Source organism: Podarcis gaigeae (genome assembly GCF_964106915.1).
Source record: "Podarcis gaigeae genome assembly, chromosome: 4".
NCBI classification, from domain to species: Eukaryota; Metazoa; Chordata; class Lepidosauria; order Squamata; family Lacertidae; genus Podarcis; species Podarcis gaigeae.
In genome coordinates this window covers 29395054-29415860 of record NC_139677.1, presented here as the reverse complement: position 1 = coordinate 29415860, position 20807 = coordinate 29395054, and the positions used below count along the sequence as shown (strand labels likewise).

The 20807-nt window shown below is 41.7% G+C and overlaps 2 protein-coding genes across 2 annotated transcripts in view; one reads left to right on the top strand and one right to left on the bottom strand.

The window, feature by feature from the left end:
- The window catches only part of TMEM255B (transmembrane protein 255B), a 59155-nt gene extending 49599 nt beyond the window's left edge, over positions 1–9556 (bottom strand). The window contains exon 1 of the mRNA XM_083735661.1: positions 9401–9556. Within this exon, the coding sequence (XP_083591787.1) occupies positions 9401–9410 (10 nt within the window). The 5' untranslated portion in view covers positions 9411–9556. The remainder of the gene's footprint in view (positions 1–9400) is intronic.
- A 3174-nt stretch (positions 9557–12730) lies between these two features.
- Positions 12731–19053, top strand: ATP4B (ATPase H+/K+ transporting subunit beta). The gene is made up of 7 exons (XM_083735666.1): positions 12731–12864; positions 14628–14756; positions 15803–15916; positions 16259–16458; positions 17078–17134; positions 17915–18004; positions 18086–19053. Exons 1-7 carry the CDS (start codon positions 12753–12755, stop codon positions 18245–18247), a joined length of 864 nt encoding a protein of 287 aa, XP_083591792.1. The 5' UTR covers positions 12731–12752; the 3' UTR covers positions 18248–19053.
- The last annotated feature ends 1754 nt before the right edge of the window (positions 19054–20807 follow it).

Sequence of the window (20807 nt, the reverse complement as noted above, 5' to 3'; positions counted from 1 at the left end):
CATAACTTATCTCCCAAGAGCATGTCTAGAAGACACAAAATGAGGTGCACCATTTTTAGAGACAGAAGTAATGGGCAAGATGGTTCTACAGAACACATGACAGCTTTTGTTATTGCATGATCTCCATATGATCCTACGTAAGTTATCACAATACATCCAAGATACCTAGCTGTGTCTCCACAAATCCAGAACCAATAATTGAATCCCAAAGTTGTAGCCTGGGATGGTGATGGATATTTTACTGAACAAGAAGTCTAAACTACCTGTGGGAAGTGGCCCCAACTTGCACTTGGACCATAATTTTCTATAACTACCTTATCTTGCAAGGAGGAGGGAGTTTAGAGAGAAGAAGAATGGGATTTAGACTAACCTCCAATTCACCTGATAATGAAAGTGGGGGGAAATAGATATGGAAAAGCAGCTAATACGTGTAGGCCATATTCTAAAATGCTGAAGTTAGGACATTTAGGGAAATTATGACTGGACATGACTCACCATTTTTAATTTAGAATGAGCCACCGAGAACAGATGTCGCTCAGTTTACTTCTTCAACAGTTATGTAGCCAGAAATTCCACGACCAGAGAGCACGACCACTTTAATTATTTATCCAATTACCTTCTGAAATCAGTAAAGTGAAACTCCACTGGGGTATTTGTGACTGCCGAGTGCTCATTACACAAGTGACATGGCAACTTTTGTCTTGGCTGCGGGGGGGGGGGGGGAATCTCAAAATTAAGAAAAGAGTTGCAATTTATACTGTGAATCAAGTTTCATTTAACATCCATTGCTGTAGATTGTACAATATATATATAGCTTAGGGCAGTATCTGTTAAACCCAAAATGTTGAGGAAAAATCCAGGTGTATGCAATAATATTCATAAGAGCAGCATGTCTGAGAAAATTTCTTAGTGCCAGTCTCCATTTAGTTTGATGTCTGCAATGCTGTTGATATCAGCTCTTTGCTAAATACCCAGTGGGATACTTTCTGCTCATGTAATTGTGTCTTTATATTGAATTAGCACTTGACATATGCTGCCTAATATTACAACCGCATCTTTATCATTTAGCCTCTCAATTGTTGTGCTTCTGAAAGTGTAAGTAGAAAGAGATATGTCCAGTTAGTGAAGGAAACGCAAGGGAAATGATCTTCATATGCTCTTCGAATCCTCACCAAAACCCTTTCCAATGAACTTTTGGCTTAACTTCTTAGGTCTCTATCTGCAACCAAATTTAATATTTAAGAACGTGTAACCGTATTTGCTTACATAGAAGAAGAAAAGAGAGGCATGTTATATCATAGCATATATGGTATATAAAGCTATATACCATATATAGCTTGACAGATATTTCCAGGGCAGGTCACAAACACAAGGCACAATAAAAAACAACAACACAGGAATAAATACAGTACAGAGTAATGCAACAGTCTAGAAAGCAGCAGCAGCATCAAGAAGTTCTCGGGTGTTAAAAAAAGGCCCCTGGACCTTTAAAATATGTGGTAGTAGAAAGATAATAGTATAGGCATCATGTGATCCTTGCTGGGGAGGGACTTCTGTAAGTGAGATGGCAATAACCCCCCCCCCATTTGCTACCTGCCTCATCTCAGACTGCTGGAGTAGGCAGAAGGGGCAAGGAGAATGTACAAAGATGGTCTCAGGACAGAGGCAGGTCAGTGTGGGAGATGTTATTTCATGCACCCAACCATGATGTAGGGCTTTAAAGGTCAGTAATTGTATACGGAGTTCAGATTCCTCGGAATATCAGCTTGCTAACTTGCTTTTAATAGGCAGAGTTTTAGTAATGATATGCCTGGAAATTATACCTCCAGTCAAATCACTGCTATGCAGGTGAGGGCTTCCTGCAGAATACCGTCGTATCAAGAGGCCCCTGTCCTGCACAATATTAAGAACTGGGCCTATAGTGTTGTGGCACCTACGCTTTGGAGTGTTATTTATTTTATTTTTTTATTGAATTTGCACACCACCCTTCATCTGAGGATCACAGGGCAATTTACAGTGTAAAAAACACATAATAATAACAACAAACAAAACAACTCCCGTCCTCTGAATATTATAGACAGGCAGCATCTCTGTTGCCTTAAATACCTTTCTCTTTCATCAAGTCTTTTAAGCTGAGATCTTTCCCAGTCTGAATCAGTATTGGAATTAAAATTACATAAGAATGTGCACAAGTTGTTGTAGAATTGTCAAGTTGGAAGGGACCCCAAGGCTCATCTCGTGCAACCCATTTGCAGTGCAGGATTATGCAGGCAGCCCATACGGGGATTGAACCTGTGACCTTGGTATTATCAGCACCAGACTCTAACCAACTGAACCAAGATGTTTTTGCTATCACTGGTTTGCTGCCCTGGAATCCTTTGGGAGCAGGAGACAAATAAACAAATAAATGGGCACCGGAATAAGAAGTTTTCCAGTGATTAAGTCTATGGAACCTCACTGCCTGGCAGGGCAGTGTGTCTCAAAAAAGGGGAGTTCAGCTCTCTATTCCCCTTTCTTGACGAGTCCTGTTTCAGGCTTTCATTAGGCAAACCAGTTGAGGTGAAGAGAGTCTTCCAGAGCTACAGTTCATTGCAGAAGCAAAATGAAAGCAAGCAAATATTATCTAGTTGCATCCTTTTTATAGGATGCAAAATAACTTTTCTTGGCCCAAAATGGTGGGTTGTTTTGTTTTGTTTACAGGCCCATTAGTGAATGAATGGGGCAGCTCTTCATATACTGTACATCCTGATATCAGTAGCAGATTTTGGGTGATCAAATTTCAGCATCACCCTGAGCAATTCTAAAATTCACCCTGGCGCCCCCTGCAGTGTGGCGCCCAGTACAACTGCACCGGTCATGCCACCCTAAAACCACCTCTGATACAGTGGTACCTCGGGTTAAGTACTTAATTTGTTCCGGAGGTCCGTTCTTAACCTGAAACTGTTCTTAACCTGAAGCACCACTTTAGCTAATGGGGCCTCCTGTTGCCGCTGCGCCGCCGGAGCATGATTTCTGTTCTCATCCTGAAGCAAAGTTCTTAACCTGAGGTACTATTTCTGAGTTAGCGGAGTCTGTAACCTGAAGCGTATGTAACCTGAGGTACCACTGTATTACGAATGGTTCAATACCACCTTGTGTGACCTTGGGCCGGTCACTGTTAGCCTAGCCTACTTTACAGGGTTGTTGTGAGGGTAACACAGCAAAGAGAATCATGTAAACTGGTTTGAGTTCTTTTTAAAGGCAGGATATAAACGTAATAAATAAAGGCATTACAAAAAACACGATGGAGGCTTGATATCCACTACTTGAATTTGGGAGGCAGGGGGAAAAAAATCAAGGAGATCAACCAGGACGGATAGGTGTTCACAAAAAGATCTTCACAACCTTTCTTCATCCACATTAAAACACAATTTTAAAAACGCCCGAAGTTGAACAGCCATCTAAACTAGCAATTGAACAACTAAATATTCTCTGAACATATCTTCCTGCTTTGTAGGATAGAAAGGAAGGACTTTCCAGCCCTGGTACACCAGCTCACCTCATCTCATACTTCTTCATATGACAAGAAAGTACAATCCAGGAAAATAGGAGTGATTGTACTGGAAGATGGGAATTAGTGAAGCTCATTGAAGCAGTGACAGCCTATCAGTTACTTAATATTGGTATTGCAGCCTCCTGGAACACAAATAAACTGTGTCACACAGACATGAAATGCTACATACTGACTCTGCTTTTTTTGCGTGTAGCTGTAGATAATAAAGTCATAATTCATCAGGAAGCCAATATCCCTTTGCCGGATGGGTCAGGCAATCATTATTGCTGTTAGAAGACCAACCTTCACTTTTATGAGTTGTAAATCAGACACAGAATTCTGCTCCTCTGAGCCTCCTCCAAACTAGAAAATTGCCAGCCGCCGCCGTTTGAAACTAATTAATCTCACTGAAGGCAATGGTCTGAACAATGCAAAGATTTAATTTACTGCAAATGTTTACAGTAGATGAAACCCTGATTTGCAATCACAGTAAAATAGCGCTCCCACCCCCACCCCCCAGTTAAATGCCAGTATCCTCAAGCTGGGGGAGTGGAAGATGCCAGAGTATGCAAACAAACATTTGGGTGCCCTATGATGCTTACCAAGGACGAAACATCTCTGTTTAAATCATGTCTTATGCTGCAGTCCTGCACTGCACATATACCCAGGAGTGAGCCCCACTGAAATCAATAGCACTTACTTTTGAGTAGCCATATTTATATCAAAATATTCACAGCCCATCTTTCATCAGTACAGATATCAGGGCAGGGTACAAGGGACATTTAAACAAGGATGAAATGTTAGGAAAAAGCACATAAAAATAACCAAAAGTAGCTAAAAACAACAACAGAGAAAGCTGAAGCACCACTTAAAATGCTTGGGTTAAACAGGCAGGTTTTGACTTGGCAATGAAATGCTAACATCTGTGCCTGTCGTATTTCACAAGCAGGGAGCCACCATAGAGAAGGCCCAATCCCCTAGCAGACCAAGTTATAAGGAGCTATAAGGAGACAATCTCCTCTATGTATTTGGGTCCCAATCCATTTGTGGGCTCAGTGAAACACAAAATAATTCTCTAGACATCATGTAATGCAATTCCATCCAATATGTTAATCCTCCCCACCTCTGCTTCCAAACACTTCTACATTTCAGATGAAACAAAGATACGGAGCTGGTTGTCATCTACATATTGACAACACTTCATTCCAGCTCTCCTGATGACAACTCCCAGAGTGTCATGAACTAGGAGGACACTGAGGGAACCACGATTGGTACAAACAAGGACAAGCTGAAGAGGGGGAAGGGGAGGTTGGGGACATAGGAGGTACTCACAGCACATCAGAGGACACCAAAGAAGCCAGGGGAAGGGGACATATTGCCAGAACTGGAGATGCACTTCTCTCAACAGACACGGCAGGGTCTGAGGTGTCAGGAACAGCAGGAAGTGCACCGCCAGGACACTGAGGCAGGCAAGGGAACACAGCCCAGCTCACTAGTTGACCAAGTGGAGATCATGGGGTTCATTAGGTCTGGGAGGAGGTTTGTGGTCTCTCGGCTGAATTAAGTTCAAGGCAGGTGAGGATCACATGTTCTGTTAAGGGGAGAGACGCAGCTGCTCCGCTGGAGCAAACTCAGGTGCAACAATCAATATTGGGAAGGATAACAGGGAAGCAAGGCAGGAACTCTTGTGTCTGCTCAACTTTCTCTGTTGACGGACCATGGCTTGGCTGCTTTGCAAATTCTACTGGACTGTGACTTTAGGGCTTTTTATTCTGGGTTTTTAATATAATTTTCATTAAATTGTCTGTTTTACAGTTTAGAATGTTCTTTAAAGGTAAAGGGACCACTGACCATTAGGTCCAGTCGTGACTGACTCTGGGGTTGCGGCGCTCATTTCGCTTTATTGGCCGAGGGAGCTGGTGTACAGCTTCCAGGTCATGTGGCCAGCATGACAAAGCTGCTTCTGGCGAACCAGAGCAGCGCATGGAAATGCTGTTTACCTTCCCGCCGGAGCGGTACCTATTTATCTACTTGCACTTTGACGTGCTTTCGAACTGCTAGGTTGGCAGGAGCAGGGACCGAGCAACAGGAGCTCACCCCATCACAGGGATTCGAACCATCAACCCTCTGATCGGCAAGTCCTAGGTTCTGTGGTTTAACCCACAGCACCACCCGCGTCCCAGAATCTTCTTTAAACAACCTTAACATGTCATTGACTTCCCTTCTTCTCTTTCCATGGTTCATTTTGCATAACGTAAACCCCTGCATATTTGACATAAACCATTCAGTATTCCATTATTACATCCATGCAAATTTATTTACACTGTTGAATTTATCTTAATGCTGCCAATGTTTTCAAGTGTACAGTTTCCACCCCGCCTCCCGTATATTCAATAAATATTTTCCAATCTTCTTTAAACATATGTTCTCTTATTCTACATGTTAGGACCGTAAGCTGCACATATTCCATCAGTTTTAAGTTGCCATTCTTCTTTAGTTGGGACCTCACTCGTTTTCCATTTTGGGGCTAACAAAACACGAGCCGCAGTAGCGGCATACATAAATAACATTTTTTGACTGTGACTCCAGGACTGACCCTAACTCTGGATCTTCTACAGAAGCGGAAACTTAACCTTGCACAATGACTCACTGTATCGGGCCTGGATTGGCATTAGACCATTTTGACTGTATGACTACTGTTTAGTGTTGCCACCACCTCAGAGTACACCAAGGTTCAGGGCACAGAGTGTAATAAGATTTTTTTTAAAAAAAAAATTCAAGGCTTATTGCCTATTGCATTCTTGATTTCAAAACAGTTGGGTTAAAACAATGCCTGTTTATCTGTACTATAACCGTTACACCATGAATGGTGGCAAAAAAAAAAATGTTTTTAATAAAACATTTGCCAACCAATGCTGTGTAGTGAGTGGTACCTCGGGTTAAGAACTTAATTCGTTCTGGAGGTCCATTCTTAACCTGAAACTGTTCTTAACCTGAGCTACCACTTTAGCTAATGGGGCCCACTGCGCTGCCGCCGCATGATTTCTGTTCTCATCCTGAAGCAAAGTTCTTAACCCGAGGTACTATTTCTGGGTTAGCGGAGTCTGTAACCTGAAGCGTATGTAAGCTGAAGCGTCTGTAACCTGAGGTACCACTGTAATATACGTGCATGGAAAATCGAAGATCCACATCCCTGTATGTATTCCTGTCACCCACCAGGGGGCACTATATACTACTATACTGGTAGGAGGAAGATAGTTCAGTTTAATGTTTTTGTAATCAAGGGAATAGGGGCAAGTTCAAAGGCAGCAGCTGCATTAATCCATTGTGTTTCCATTTTCGATACACGCTCTGAAAAGATGAGTTAGGGTACCCAGTTGGATCTTTCATCTTGTTCATTTAATTAATACTGGAAATGAGGCTGTGGCACTGGAGAAAGAGGGGAGGCCATTTTCCTTGGAACTATTTCCCCCAGTGTAACCTTTACAAGCTGCTGTTTGCCTTGTGGCAAACAGAGCCAGTGTGGTGTAGTGGTTAGGAGCGGTAGTCTTGTAATCTGGTGAACCGGGTTCGCGTCTCCGCTCCTCCACATGCAGCTGCTGGGTGACCTTGGGCTAGTCACACTTCTCTGAAGTCTCTCAGCCCCACTCACCTCACAGAGTGTTTGTTGTGGGGGAGGAAGGGAAAGGAGAATGTTAGACGCTTTGAGACTCCTTCGGGTAGTGATAAAGTGGGAGATCAAATCCAAACTCTTCTAATTCTTGTTTAGAAAAACACATCTGTATGTCTCTCCAAAGAGAGTAAAATAGCTGCTTTGGGGTGGGGGTGTACAACAAGAAGGCCACTCCCCAAGCACCACAGTCCAGATCTCGCTTCCCTATTCTGTTATAGCTACTTTAAAGAAGCATTTTAAAGAGAGAGATCTCATCGAGTTTATAAATTTATACAAATAAATAAATAGTGGGGAATAAATTAGGAAGAAAGGGCAAGATCCATTTTCTATTGAAATTCTAACTGGAAACATCTAATACAACATAATTATGTAGGAACTAAAACTCACAAAACAGTAGTAGTGGACTATGCAGAAATGGGAAAGCTGACAGTGAAATTAAGAGATAAAAATGATGAACTTTTTATAGAAGAATGGAAGCCTTCCATGGACTATTAAAAAAAAATATTACATTCAAATGAAATTGCGGACAGAACTCGAGATAAAAGAAGTGGAAGAAAAAATGACAAATAACTGTAACAGATAAACTTTTTGTAGTAGATAAAATATAATGCAGTAGAAAAGGTTTGAGTCAAAAACCACGGTGGAAGTGAGGGTGGGGAGTCAACTTATGAAACAATGTACTTACTTGATTTCAAGGTTATTGTGAAATGGTTTGAAATTTTTAACTAAAAAAATATATACAAACCCCACATAAAACTTACAAAAGAGTGAACTAACTTTTGAATTCCACAGTAGTTTTCTTCAGGTTTGACGGTCAACATACACACATACAGGGGGCGGGAAATATAAGAATATAGGAAGAGCCTGCTGGGTGATGCCAATGGCCCCTGAAGTCCAGCATCCTGCTCTCACAGTCTTAAGATTCAGAATTTTTTATTTTTTATTTTTAGACTCAACACGTTTTACTAAAGCTTGCTGGTACCAGGAACCTGTTGGAAATATGAACGCCAGTCGTCCTTCAGATTTGTCTCTAGCACCAGCTGAAATTCGCCACAAGGTGTTGTAGGAGAGAGCAGAAGGTAAAGCATAATAGTCTTTTCTATATTAGCGGGTGGCGCTGTGGGTAAAACCTCAGCGCCTAGGACTTGCCGATTGCATGGTTGGCGGTTCGAATCCCCGCGGCGGGGTGAGCTCCCGTTGCTCGGTCCCTGCTCCTGCCCACCTAGCAGTTCGAAAGCACCCTTAAGTGCAAGTAGATAAATAGGTACCGCTTTATAGCGGGAAGGTAAACGGCGTTTCCGTGTGCTGTGCTGGTGCTGGCTCGCCAGAGCAGCTTCGTCACACTGGCCACGTGACCCGGAAGTGTCTCCAGACAGCGCTGGCCCCCGGCTTCTTAAGTGAGATGGGCGCACAACCCTAGAGTCGGACACGACTGGCCCATACGGGCAGGGGTACCTTTACCTTTACCTATATTAGCAAAGCAGGAGATTGTTACATGATGCACTACGCAGAAAAACCAATGGAAGCCAAACTTGCCTGGTGTTTGGAAAAGCACTGCCTTCCCTCCTGACTTAGGCAAACTTTGTACTGGGTTTCTGCTAGAACTTGGTTCTACTACCATTTTTCTATACACGGGGCTGCCTTGGAAAGCAATTTGGAAAAGTACAGCTGCTCTGTCTTCTGCATCTGTATCTGAACAGTTTCCAGGCTCCAGACCAATTCAAAGTCCTGTTAACGTTTAAATCCCCAAACTCTTTGGGGCCAGGTTGACTGAAGGATTGCCTCTTCCCATACCTACTTCCCTGACCTTTTAAGATGTCCATCAGAGACTCTTCTCTGGCTCGTGCAGGCAAATGTTGTCAACTCTTTGCAGTATTGGTGCTCTGGTTATGGAATGACATTCCTGGAAAGGCTTTTCTGGCTGGCACTACATTGATGTTCCTGTTATTTTTACATAGCAGTGCTGACAGCTGCCTTAATCTTCACAGAGGGGATACAAAGAAGGTCTTCATTTGTTCTCCGGGGGTAAGTTACAACGATGATGCATGTCTTGGACCCAGTTCAGGTGGCAGGAATGACTGAGACAATATGATCACAGACTCACCCATGTACCGTTTCGACTTTGCGACACTAGGAAAATCTAGCAGGAGCAAAGATTAGATTAGTTTATTTAGCAATTTATTTATTTTTTTTACCTTCTCTCATCTCCTAGAATCCCTGTGTTAACCTTCAAAAGGGAGGTTTGGCTGTCCTTCATCTCACTGGTGAGCCCAAGGGCAATAAAGCAACCTGAAAAGTAAACAGTATGTTCAAATAATTTTAAAAGTACAACAAAGAAATATTGTGTGCAAAACACCTCCTAAGAGCCATGAGTCTTTGAGTGCGCGCACACAAGATATTTTCCTCCTAGGCAAGAAGCAGAACTGAAACTCTCATGGAAGGACAACAAACAGTTCAAATGAGGATTGAAGTTGGAAGAGCAACACTGAATGAGGAAGACCATAAGTTTAGAATAAGGGTCTTTATATACTGAAGAATACCAGGGGCAGAGTCTAACAAGAGACAGAATAAATATATTCCAGGGTCCTGCAATTACTTTGACTATACAGTGGAACCAACAACAGGGCAAATACTTGCCAGAGATAGAGACAACCCCAGAGGTCTTTTCTATTGACACACTACCACAGAGATTCGCCCATGCTACATCTCTACACTACAGTAAAAGATGTGCAGGTAGTATGCAGCCCAAATACTTCTATGGAACATGAGATGGAAGTGTGTTTGGTCGGCGGTTCAAATCCCCGCGACGGGGTGAGCTCCCGTTGCTCGGTCCCTGCTCCTGCCCACCTAGCAGTTCGAAAGCACATCAAAAGTGCAAGTAGATAAATAGGTACTGCTCCAGCAGGAAGGTAGACAGCGTTTCTGGGCACTGCTTTGGTTCGCCAGAAGTGGCTTAGTCATGCAGGCCACATGACCAGGAAGCTGTATGCCGGCTCCCTCGGCCAATAAAGCGAGATGAGCACAGCAACCCCAGAGTCAGTCACGACTGGACCTTATGGTCAGGGGTCCCTTTACCTTTTACCACCATGAGGTAAAAGCAGAATTACCATTCACAGGGATATAGTGTGGGCATCTTGCTGTCTTATCCACCTGGCGGGCAAAATATAGTCTAGTGGCCAATGTTGTCCCTTCCCTTTCCGTGACTCTTCATAGTTCCCTTCATCTCATTTTGAAACAGGTGCTTTTCACAACCATTTTAACATTGTGCGTGTGTATGTGTCAGGGAACTGCCATCAGTGCCGGAGGAAGAGAGCAAAATCCAGAGGGATTCCAGAGAGCGTCCCGGGATTGAGAGAGGCAGCCCATCTTCTGGGGAAGAGAATCAGCGTAGCACCAGTGGAGAAGGGGGGCAGATGGGGGAAGCGGCGAGGCAGTCCCATGACTCCTTGCCGGGGACCAGCGGGGAGAGTAGGGGTCCTCCGCTGCCTACGCCCTCCTTGCGCAGAAGGCTTTCGCGCAGAGAGAGTAGGAGGAGACTAGGCATCAAAGAGCTTCTTTGCTGGAAGTTTAAGAAACGCCCACTGACGGATTCTGCCAGCGATTGAGACAGCCACGGGTGAGTGGCTGTCCGGACAGAAAAGGTTCACTTAGGCAACCCAGCCAGGTGTTTGCACCGGCTTACGCACGAGCAACCCCTAGAACCACTACAGTATGTAACACCAATTTTGAATCTGTGGTCATGCATGTCTTTTTAAAAAAATGTTAAGTCATGCTATTCCACCTTAGTGTGATTGCACAACCATACAAATTATTTTTGAAAGGAAATGCAACCCTACATCCAAGATATTTCGGGTTCTCATCCACCTTTGACAATGAGATCTCTTCTCTTGGTGGATTCCAGTTATGTAGAAATACAATACTGAAAACAGTTAAAACAGATTACAGCAGACATAGGCAAACTCGGCCCTCCAGATATTTTGGGACTACAACTCCCATCATCCCTAGCTAGCAGGAACAGTAGTCAGGGATGATGGGAATTGTAGTCCCAAAAAACATCCGGGCTGAGTTTGCCTATGCCTGGATTACAGTCACCAGAACAAGGTGGGTCACAGAGAGGCCTAACATCAAGTTGCATCTGTTTGCCCCTGTGCTTCAAGGTTATTTCATCTCTCTGGCTTGAAGAATACTGGCCAGTTATTAACAGGCTGCTGGAGGTCTGCTGCCGCCCTGGATGTTCTGGTAGAAAGAGAAGTCCAATGTCAAATGCTTAAGTAAATACTGGTGAAGGGCACAAGCCGCTACCCCAAAATAAACAGTGTCTGATTACTGTGATTTACTTGTAGGTAGTTTCCTTGCAATAAAGAGAGATTGTGATATACTGTATTGTTTCTCTTATTGTTAATTACATTGCTACATGCAACAAGACTCGGTCACAAAATGCATGGGGCAAAATGCACACATTCTGCAATAGTTTGGGTGGTTGCTTTCACAACCTGCAAGAGCTCAACATATCAAGATTAACAGGGTTAAAATAGATGGCCTAGTTGCAGTGTAACCCCTTTGAACCACCTGCTGAAGTGGAACTAGGCTTTCCTATGAACTCACACATGCATTTCATTGAGACCTGATTTCTTGACCCATTACAGCACAGAATTAAACCCTTCATCGGTTGTATAGCAAAGACATATTTTTGCCGGTCTCTCACTCGATCGGCTTTGGGTTGGACCCTGAGAAAGACCCACAAAAGCAACATCTGTGAAATCCTAAAAAAAAGTTGTCCTAATTGCCTTCTTCCTCCAAAAGACACTTCTCGTGGGGGTTAGGGGACCCTGGGCTATAATGTCTCTGAGGTTCAGGCTGATGCAACTTCTGTGAATGGAACTTCTAACTCACAGATGCTGCTTCTGTCCTATTTTGGAGATCTGCCTTCACCCTCAGCTTGCCTCATTCAACTGGGTTTCCCAATTCTTAGGGGAGCTTTTAAGTATCTTGGGTGCCTGGGAAGGCTGAGAATGCGTTTCCACCAGTCTCTTTCTGCACTTTTCTCAGGATCCAACCCACTGGGAGGCAGAAAAAGGCCCATCTGTTTCTAAGAGGCTGCAAATGAAACTGAATAATCATTGTAATGCCTGTCCAGCCTAGTAGCACCTGCACAAACCTGTTGACCGAGGAAGGAGGAGCTCAAGCAGAGCAACCACAATGTTGTGGGTTATCAAGGGCAGTGAAACTTTATCCGCTGCGATAACGTCTATCGTGTTGAATGTACCACAAGTTCTGTGCAAAATACGCAACACCAAGGAGGGAAAGGACATTTGATAATTACGTTTTCTATGCCCAACTGAACGTTTTCCTTATCAACAGTTGTTTTAACAGAACGATAGTTACTGTGGGTGAATATATGCTGTTATCAGCTTCTGATGATGATGGATATTAATCTGCATAACCTTCAGGCTAAAAGGGTATAAAACCAAAATGGTTACCTGATCAACTCTTTGGGCACCGGCTGAACAGCTTGTTTTCTGAAGGAGCTCCTGGTTTTCAGCAAAGATGGCAACTTTAAATGAAAAGAAGACATGTAGCCAAAGAATGGAGAACTTCCAGCGTTTCTTATGGAATCCGGAAACAGGGCAGTTAATGGGAAGAACCTTGATTAACTGGGGTATGTGGCCAAACACAGAGAAGAGAATGTTGTTCAGGCATTTTCGTGCTGTTGGGATTTGGTCATTTGCATTATTTCTGTATGATTAAACGTCTTAAGTTGACAAGATGCTTCCTATATAACTGTGTTACTTGCTACGAGCCTGGAGAATCCACAAACTACTTTTTTAAAAATACCGATTTGCAAATTTGTTGACTTTAGCATAAAACACTCATTTCCCTTTTATTTAAAATAGCTTACAAGGAAGCAATTTGCTCTGCAACAAACTAACGAAACCCAGAACTCCTACTAGACGAGCACAGAAATGCCAGTTTGTGGCAGAAACAATAGAAGGAACATGACTTTGATTTTATTCTTTCTGATCTGGATCCAAAGAGCCACATAACTAGTTCTGTGAATCCAAGGGAGTTTTTCCACAGCAGCCCCGAGTGCTGGGTGCAAACCTCTTTAAGAAACTGAGGGAGTTTCAAAAGTGGTTTGTAATATGGCACAGGGGTCTGGTCTGCTCTTCAACGGAAAGCTGCTAAAAGATTGTATTCAAAGTGCATGCAATGGGTTAGATGCACCTAAATCAGCTCACTGGATCTGGTCTGTCTTCAGAAGGGTGCCATTACTTATATATATATTTTTAAAAGTCTATGAAATACAACTAATGGAAAATTTAATTTCAAACATCTTTATCCCTTTATCCCTTATCATAAGCCACAGCAACTTAAAAATGCCATTGATAAGATGTTCAATTTACTGGTTATTATTCTGTGACTAATTTCAATATATGCTACTTGTATTTCATTAGATTTCGTAGGTGGGCTTATCCACACTTTCCTTTCTCCTCCATTCTTCCCAGGCATGACTTGTGCTCAGTGTCCAATTGCCTTTTTTCTTCTTCTCCAGAGCTTTGCTCATGAAAACTCCCTCTTTAAGCTCAATTGGACCAAAATGCAATTCATGGTAAACTTGAATGGATGTTTGCTCCAATTGAGAGCTAAAAAGCAGATTTTCCCTGGAAAAGCTCCAGGGCAAAAAAAACCCCTTTGGACACAGAGCTTTTAAGTACATACCTGGACCTGGAAAGAGCACCGCTAAAGTGTGGATTAGCCTGGTGCGCACACACACAAAATTTATGCTCCAGCTCAACATGCGTTTTTACTTTGTGATGTGAAACTGCAAATTGCATTTTTGTCCGTTAGACTTCAACAGCGACATACTCATTGTCCCTTTATTCTTTGGGGAGTATAAATTTTAAGCAGTACATTTCTCTGTAAGTTTGCACTGAAGACCTCCACAACATCCTTACTCGGTAGTTGAAGCAATTAACTTTAGTTGTGCGGTATAGGTTGTAATTCTTATTATGGGAAATTTAGAAAGTTCTCAACTCGTAATTTCAGTGCTGGGATATTTATTTCAGTGCATCCAACCCTATGAAAGCCAAATGGTATTGAATTTCCAGCTTCCACTGATGATCTTCAAAGCAGCAACTGTAGTCAGCTTCCCCAAATCACCCTGTTGAGTGTAGCATTCTCCTGAATCACAGTGCTACAAAAATCTGTGCTCCTTATCTAGCCCTAGAATGCTTAACCAGGAGATTAAGAAGCTCCTGTGCTGAAATGCCTTAAAACTACTATTATAAATATTTCATCTAACTGTTGACATGTACTTGGTTGCTGCTATGATTAGTTACTGAACCAGAACAGATTGCCTCCTAAGAGTAATGAATATCATGCTTTTAAAAAGTTTTAACTTAATATTTCTTTTCTTAATAGTTTGGATCAGTCTTTATTATGTTGCATTCTATGTGGTAATGACTGGGCTGTTTGCACTTGCTATATATTCTTTAATGAAGACACTCAATCCGTATACACCGGACTACCAAGATCGATTAAAATCACCAGGTACTTAACACATTCCTGTCCATTCTGTTAAGTTGTGCTACACACACACACACACACTGCATAAATCAACTTAAGACCCATAAAATGATGGTTTGAGTTCTGATGAATAAAGTATAGCCTGGTGCTGAAGAGTTTTAGGAGCAGGGATGGGGAATCTGTGGTACTCTAGTTGTTGCTGAACTTTAACTCCCATTAGCGCTAGCTAGGATGGTTAATGGCTAACACCACTTGGAAGGCCACAGCTTCATTTGGAATGATATAGTTGTACCTTGGATCCTGAACTCCCTGGAACTCAAGACGTTTTGGCTCCCACATGCCACAAACCTGGAAGTGATTGTTCCGGTTTGCAAATGTTCTTTTTGAACCCGAATGCCTGGCAGGGCTTCTGATTGGCTGCAGGAGCTTCCTGCAGCCAATCAGAAACTGCAATTTGGTTTTCAAACATTTTGGAAGATGAACAGACTTCCGGAATGGATTCCATTCAACTTCCAAGGTAGACTGTACTGTATTTACTCAAATTTAATGCGCCATCAAATCTAATGTGCACCCTAATTTTTGTGACGTAATTTTGCCAAAAGAGGTGCGTGTTACATTTGAGTAAATATAGTAGCTTCCAGCTTACTTTTCTTGACAATATACCATGACACAGAAGTCACAGAATTGAAGCGTATCTGAGTTTTCCTTCCTTTAATCCCAAGTTATGGTATTTTCTTTAAGCAGCAAGTAAGGGCCTAACTACCAGTTAAATGAATCATGTCGTTGCCCTTGAATGCGTTAACTTTAACCATCTCCAGGGGGGTGGGAACCCTTTGAAATGACAAAGAACTCTTGGCTAAGATTCAGTTCTCAAACCAAGAAATGTCAGGCATAGGTTCACTACAGGACTAATGTTAAGGAGGTAAAACATTTCTGATTTCTAGTAACCTGATTGTTGGAAATGAAGATTTTCAATTTATACTTATTTTTTCACCAAACTAAGATGAACTGCCTGTAAAGGGATCTTTCTCTCTTCCTCACCTCTATATTAAACTGCACTTTCAATGAAGGCGTGACATTACGACCAGATGTGTATGGAGAAAAAGGACTGGAAATTTATTACAATATTTCTGACCCGGACTCCTGGGAACGTTATGTTAAAACTCTTCACAGCTTTCTTTCAGGTAAAGTATGTGGGAAAATATCACAATAAAGGTGGCCTGAAGTACAGTAGAAGGACATCACTTTGAAATAGAATTGCATGGGGTCACCTTGAGTTTGGGTTTGAATGCAGAAAGGTAACTCTTTTATGTATTTCTGGATGAACTAGGCGACATTTTCCAAGTTTCCCTAAACAATATCAAGAGGCAGCAGGATTGTACAACCATTAGAGGCAATGTTATTTTAAGAAGAACAATTATTCTCTTACAAAAACAATGCCAAGAGGTAACCTGGAACGGAAGATGCTCCAAAAGAAAGCAATAGAAATTGATTTCTCCCCTACTTTTTCTATCAATAATATACAGCTTACAACGAAACTGCACAGCATGCCAACAAGAACTGTACTAAGTTAAAATACTATTTTCAAGAATCTTTTGATGCTCCACACCACACAAAATATTCCTGCAAATTTACACAAGATATGCTTCAAAACTGTTCTGGTCTGGCGGATTCTAATTTTGGTTTTCCAGAAGGAAGCCCTTGCTTAATAATAAAAATGAACAGAGTAAGTACTTAAACAGGTATTTAAAAGAATAATTTATTATACCAAACATTATTGAGTTCAAACCTGGAAACAAAGGGAGGCAACTTATAACAACCCAAAGCCTTATTTGATCTGTAGTGTTCTGAAGGACTAAAAGGCATGAACTGAAAAGGTCTTCTTAGTTTAACAGCAGAATCTCATCCAACAAGGGATATAAAGAAACACAAATGTAGCTTTATTGACCCATAAGGGAAAGGAAGTCTTAAAATTGACAGTTGGGAAATACCAACCGAAATGTCATGAAATACTGGGAAGTTTTCATGTTCTTCAGAACTCTTATTCACAAAAGTTGTTTAGCTGGTCCTAATAAAAAGTACTGCCCACCCAACAAGAAGACTCGCAATATGCTAGGAAAGGAAAACAAGATTGGGAATAAGGTGCCAAGTATAAGAAAGCAGGATAGTTATAACTGGTATAGCACAAGGACATAAACCAACAACTGAGACAAGCGTCCCAGCACAAGTGGGATCTTCTTTTCCATCCCTGCACCTCAACTTTCCAGGTCCATGACAAATAAATTTTAAAAAATTCAAAGCTACTATTGTTTCGGTGGTTAACATGAAAAATTATTACCTCACAGATTATTAATTTTCTCCCTGGCAATGGCACTGCACCAAGAGTGAACTGCACAACACTGGTAAGTTTATATTGCCCAATGTTCTTGTATTGAAATTATTTCCATTTAGCTAATACACAGTAAAAATGTATGTATCCAGAAGACTTACTAGAGCTCAATGGCTCAAGCTTGAAAAGGGCCAGTCTTACAGCTCCAACTTCATGTTATACAGAGAAGCACGTTACCAAAATGCCGGTGGTTTCTTCTTTTTCTGCTACCCAAAGCCATTTCGGGATGGAGGCAATTTGGAGCAGAGTCTTTCACTATAGTCCTGCTTCCCTATCATCACCTGAGCCACGAGGTCAAAAACCTCATGAGGTTTCAAAAATATATTTACTTTACAAACACATAGCTAGGGCTTCTGTTATGTCCCTCAATGAAACATTTGGAAGCCATTCAGTACTTGCCAATGTCTGAGAAGCAGTCGAAGAACTGAAGCTAAACATTTGGATTTTATGCCTGGATAGCTCAATTGGTTAGAGCGTGGTGTTGATAATACCAAAGTTGCAGGTTCAAGGCCCATATGGGACAGCTGCATATTCCTACACTGCAGGTGGTTAGGGCTAGAGATAACCCTCAGGGTCCTTTCCAATTCTACAATTCTATGTTGTAATCTAGTAATGATAGAGGGAGTTCCTACTTTCACCTCAGACTGAACCTATATTCAAGTAGTGCTCTTAAGCTCACAACATGCAAACTGCACTAGTGAAGTATGGCTACGTAACATACCTAAAGCAAAAAGCAACTTGTAATTAGAGAGAAAGCGCTAGTCCTAACACTTGCCTTGCCTATGATCAACAGGATGATGCCAGTCCGCTGGAGGTAGATTATTATCCTACAAATGGTACTTTTGCCCTTCACTACTTCCCATATTATGGATTGAAAGCACAGGTATGTTTTTTGACCATGTTCACTTTGACTTTCACAGATACTTTAAATGGAAGGATCTAACGTTGTACACTTTCATTTTAGCCTACCTACAGCAATCCATTGGTAGCAGTGAAGCTTCTCAACATGCCCATAAACAAAGAAGTAGTCATTGTATGTAGAGTTAATGGCACTGGAATTACTTCAGATAATCCTCACGACCCGTATGAAGGAAAAGTGGAATTCAAAGTCAGGATACAAAACTGAGCAACAGAGTGCCGAGCTCATTGAGGATAACTCCTTGTTGTTTGGAACCTTCATCCAGGACAGCAGAAATGGATTAAGTCACACTGTTGGTTGTCAAATGCATTATTGTTTTACGACAGCAGAAAAAAGAACAATCCAGAATTCCAGCAATGGATTACTCAACTCAATTCCTCACTTGTAATACATGACCCAGATGCTAACAAGTCGTATGGCAAGTCTACACCAACACTTATGCGTAACTGTTTATTATACACCTGTAATTTGAAAAACGAACAAAACCTATGAATGCTAATCCACACCTTTCCTCACTCAAAAGCTTTTTTTTTTAAAAAAAGTTCATTTTTGTTTTGTATTTGTTGAATTGATATAAGCAAATAATTTAATAATTGCTTGAACAGCCATTAACACGCTGTATAATATTTTAGTATCATGCAACTTGTATTTGTAATGTATGGTTTCCATTTGAATGTCTGCAGTTTGATACAAAACTTCTATTGTGTACTGACAGAGGGCAACTACGTAAAAACTTTTGGAAGGCGCAAAGCCACCCGAAAACAAGTCACTACTGTAATATTCAACTGTGCAAAACTTACTTTCAATGTCTGTTGCATACAAGTGCTTTATCGCAGATGCTAATGTGATTTCCACTCCCTCCCTGAAAAGGCCAAGCTGGATACTAAATTTACTAAACACAATGTAAGAAATGTTACCTAATGAAAACATGTTGGTGTCCTTTCAATAGATACTTTTAAAACTACCTAATGTAAATGTGTGTGATGCAAAAAAATTAAATAGTAATAAAACTATTATTTGTGGCACTGTTCATGCAATACCCCTTGGTACAGGTTGAAAGCTACTTTGGACACACAATGTGGGGTTTTCGAGTTTAAAATTTGAAAACAGGGAAAAGTCCCATTGCAAATTGCATCTGAACATAACACCAGTGCTATTTTCTAGAAAAAGAGGTGCCGGAACTCACTCCCTGGTTCTCTTAAAATGGCAATGGTAACACACATTAGATCTGCTATGGAGTAGAGGAGGAAAAAAAGCTGCTGTTGGAACATGAATCTAAAGCCACCAGAACAAGTGGTATGGGCTCTTGGGATCTTTTAGTAGTTTATATTTTAGTTTTATTTTGACGGTGGCCAGTCCGTCAATAGAATCCTATTAGGAGTTGAAAAGCGGTGGCTCCTTAGCGTATTTTTAAAGCTGCATCTGGTGCAGTGCTTTTGAGCACAAAAAATTAATTAGAACATGAAACTATCTTTTGCACTAAGAAAAGCTTCTGCAAACCTACAACAGTAAACATTCTAGTTTTATAATTTATATTAAAACAAATACTAAATTGCACACTGTCAGCCAGAATGTTCACAGTGAAAGTCACTCTTAATAATGATTAGTGGCCTTAAGCAAGGTCACAACTTACAAACTCTAATAGCGATGTGGGTCTACTCTGTCTGACTGTCTCTGCCTGTGCATGCTTGGGCAAGCAAGCTAGCCTATTACATCTGCAACAACAGGCCTAATGGTGAGCTACGTTACCAGGGTGATGTTTGCGACCGCCAATTTTTGTAATTTTAAGCACTGTATGCCACTGATTATTTTGATTAGTGTTTCATTATATCGACATTTTTGCTCTTTTAAATTGTGTTTTTTTTAAAAAGAAGATGCCTCGAGCTGCAAAGGTGTTTTAAATAAACAAAAGGAATTAATGAAAAATATTCCCATGTGCAGATGGAAAGCATATCCTTGCAAACATTGGAGGGCTGACTCTGTTAGTGACTCTAGTCGCTGCAATCCCACCTCCCCCAAAACTCCAGAGGTTAAAAGACCCAGAGTAGTGGCAGGCAAGAAAGAGAAAAAAGTGAAAATCTATTCCCACAAAAGTGCACTGAATTCCTGGGCATGGGAATCACCAGGAAGCTTAGAATATACAGTGGTACCTCGGGTTAAGTACTTAATTCGTTCCGGAGGTCCGTTCTTAACCTGAAACTGTTCTTAACCTGAAGCACTACTTTAGCTAATGGGGCCTCCTACTGCCGCCGCACCACCGGAGCACCATTTCTGTTCTCATCCTGAAGCAAAGTTCTTAACCCGAGGTACTATTTCTGGGTTAGCGGAGTCTGTAACCTGAAGCGTATGTAACCCGAGGTACCACTGTACAATCACAGTTGTACCTTGGTTTTCAAATGCCTTGGGAGTCGAACGTTTTGGCTCCCGATCAAAAACCGGAAGTCATTGTTCCAGTTTTCGAATGTTCTTTGGAACCCAAACATCTGACATGACTTCCATGCAGCCAATTGGAAGCCGTGCCTTGGTTCCCAAACGGCTGCAGGAGCTTCTTGAAGCCAATCGGAAGCCACGCCTTGGTTCCCAAACGTTTTGGAAGTCGAACGGACTTCCGGAACGGATTCCGTTCGACTTCCAAGGTACCACCTCCCTTTACAAAAGCCAAGCAGGAGAAAACAATCTCAGTGAGGATATGGTATCTAGAGAGGCACCACAAGAATATACAATTTTTATCTAATCAGATGCATCAGAATACATACTATTCTAACTA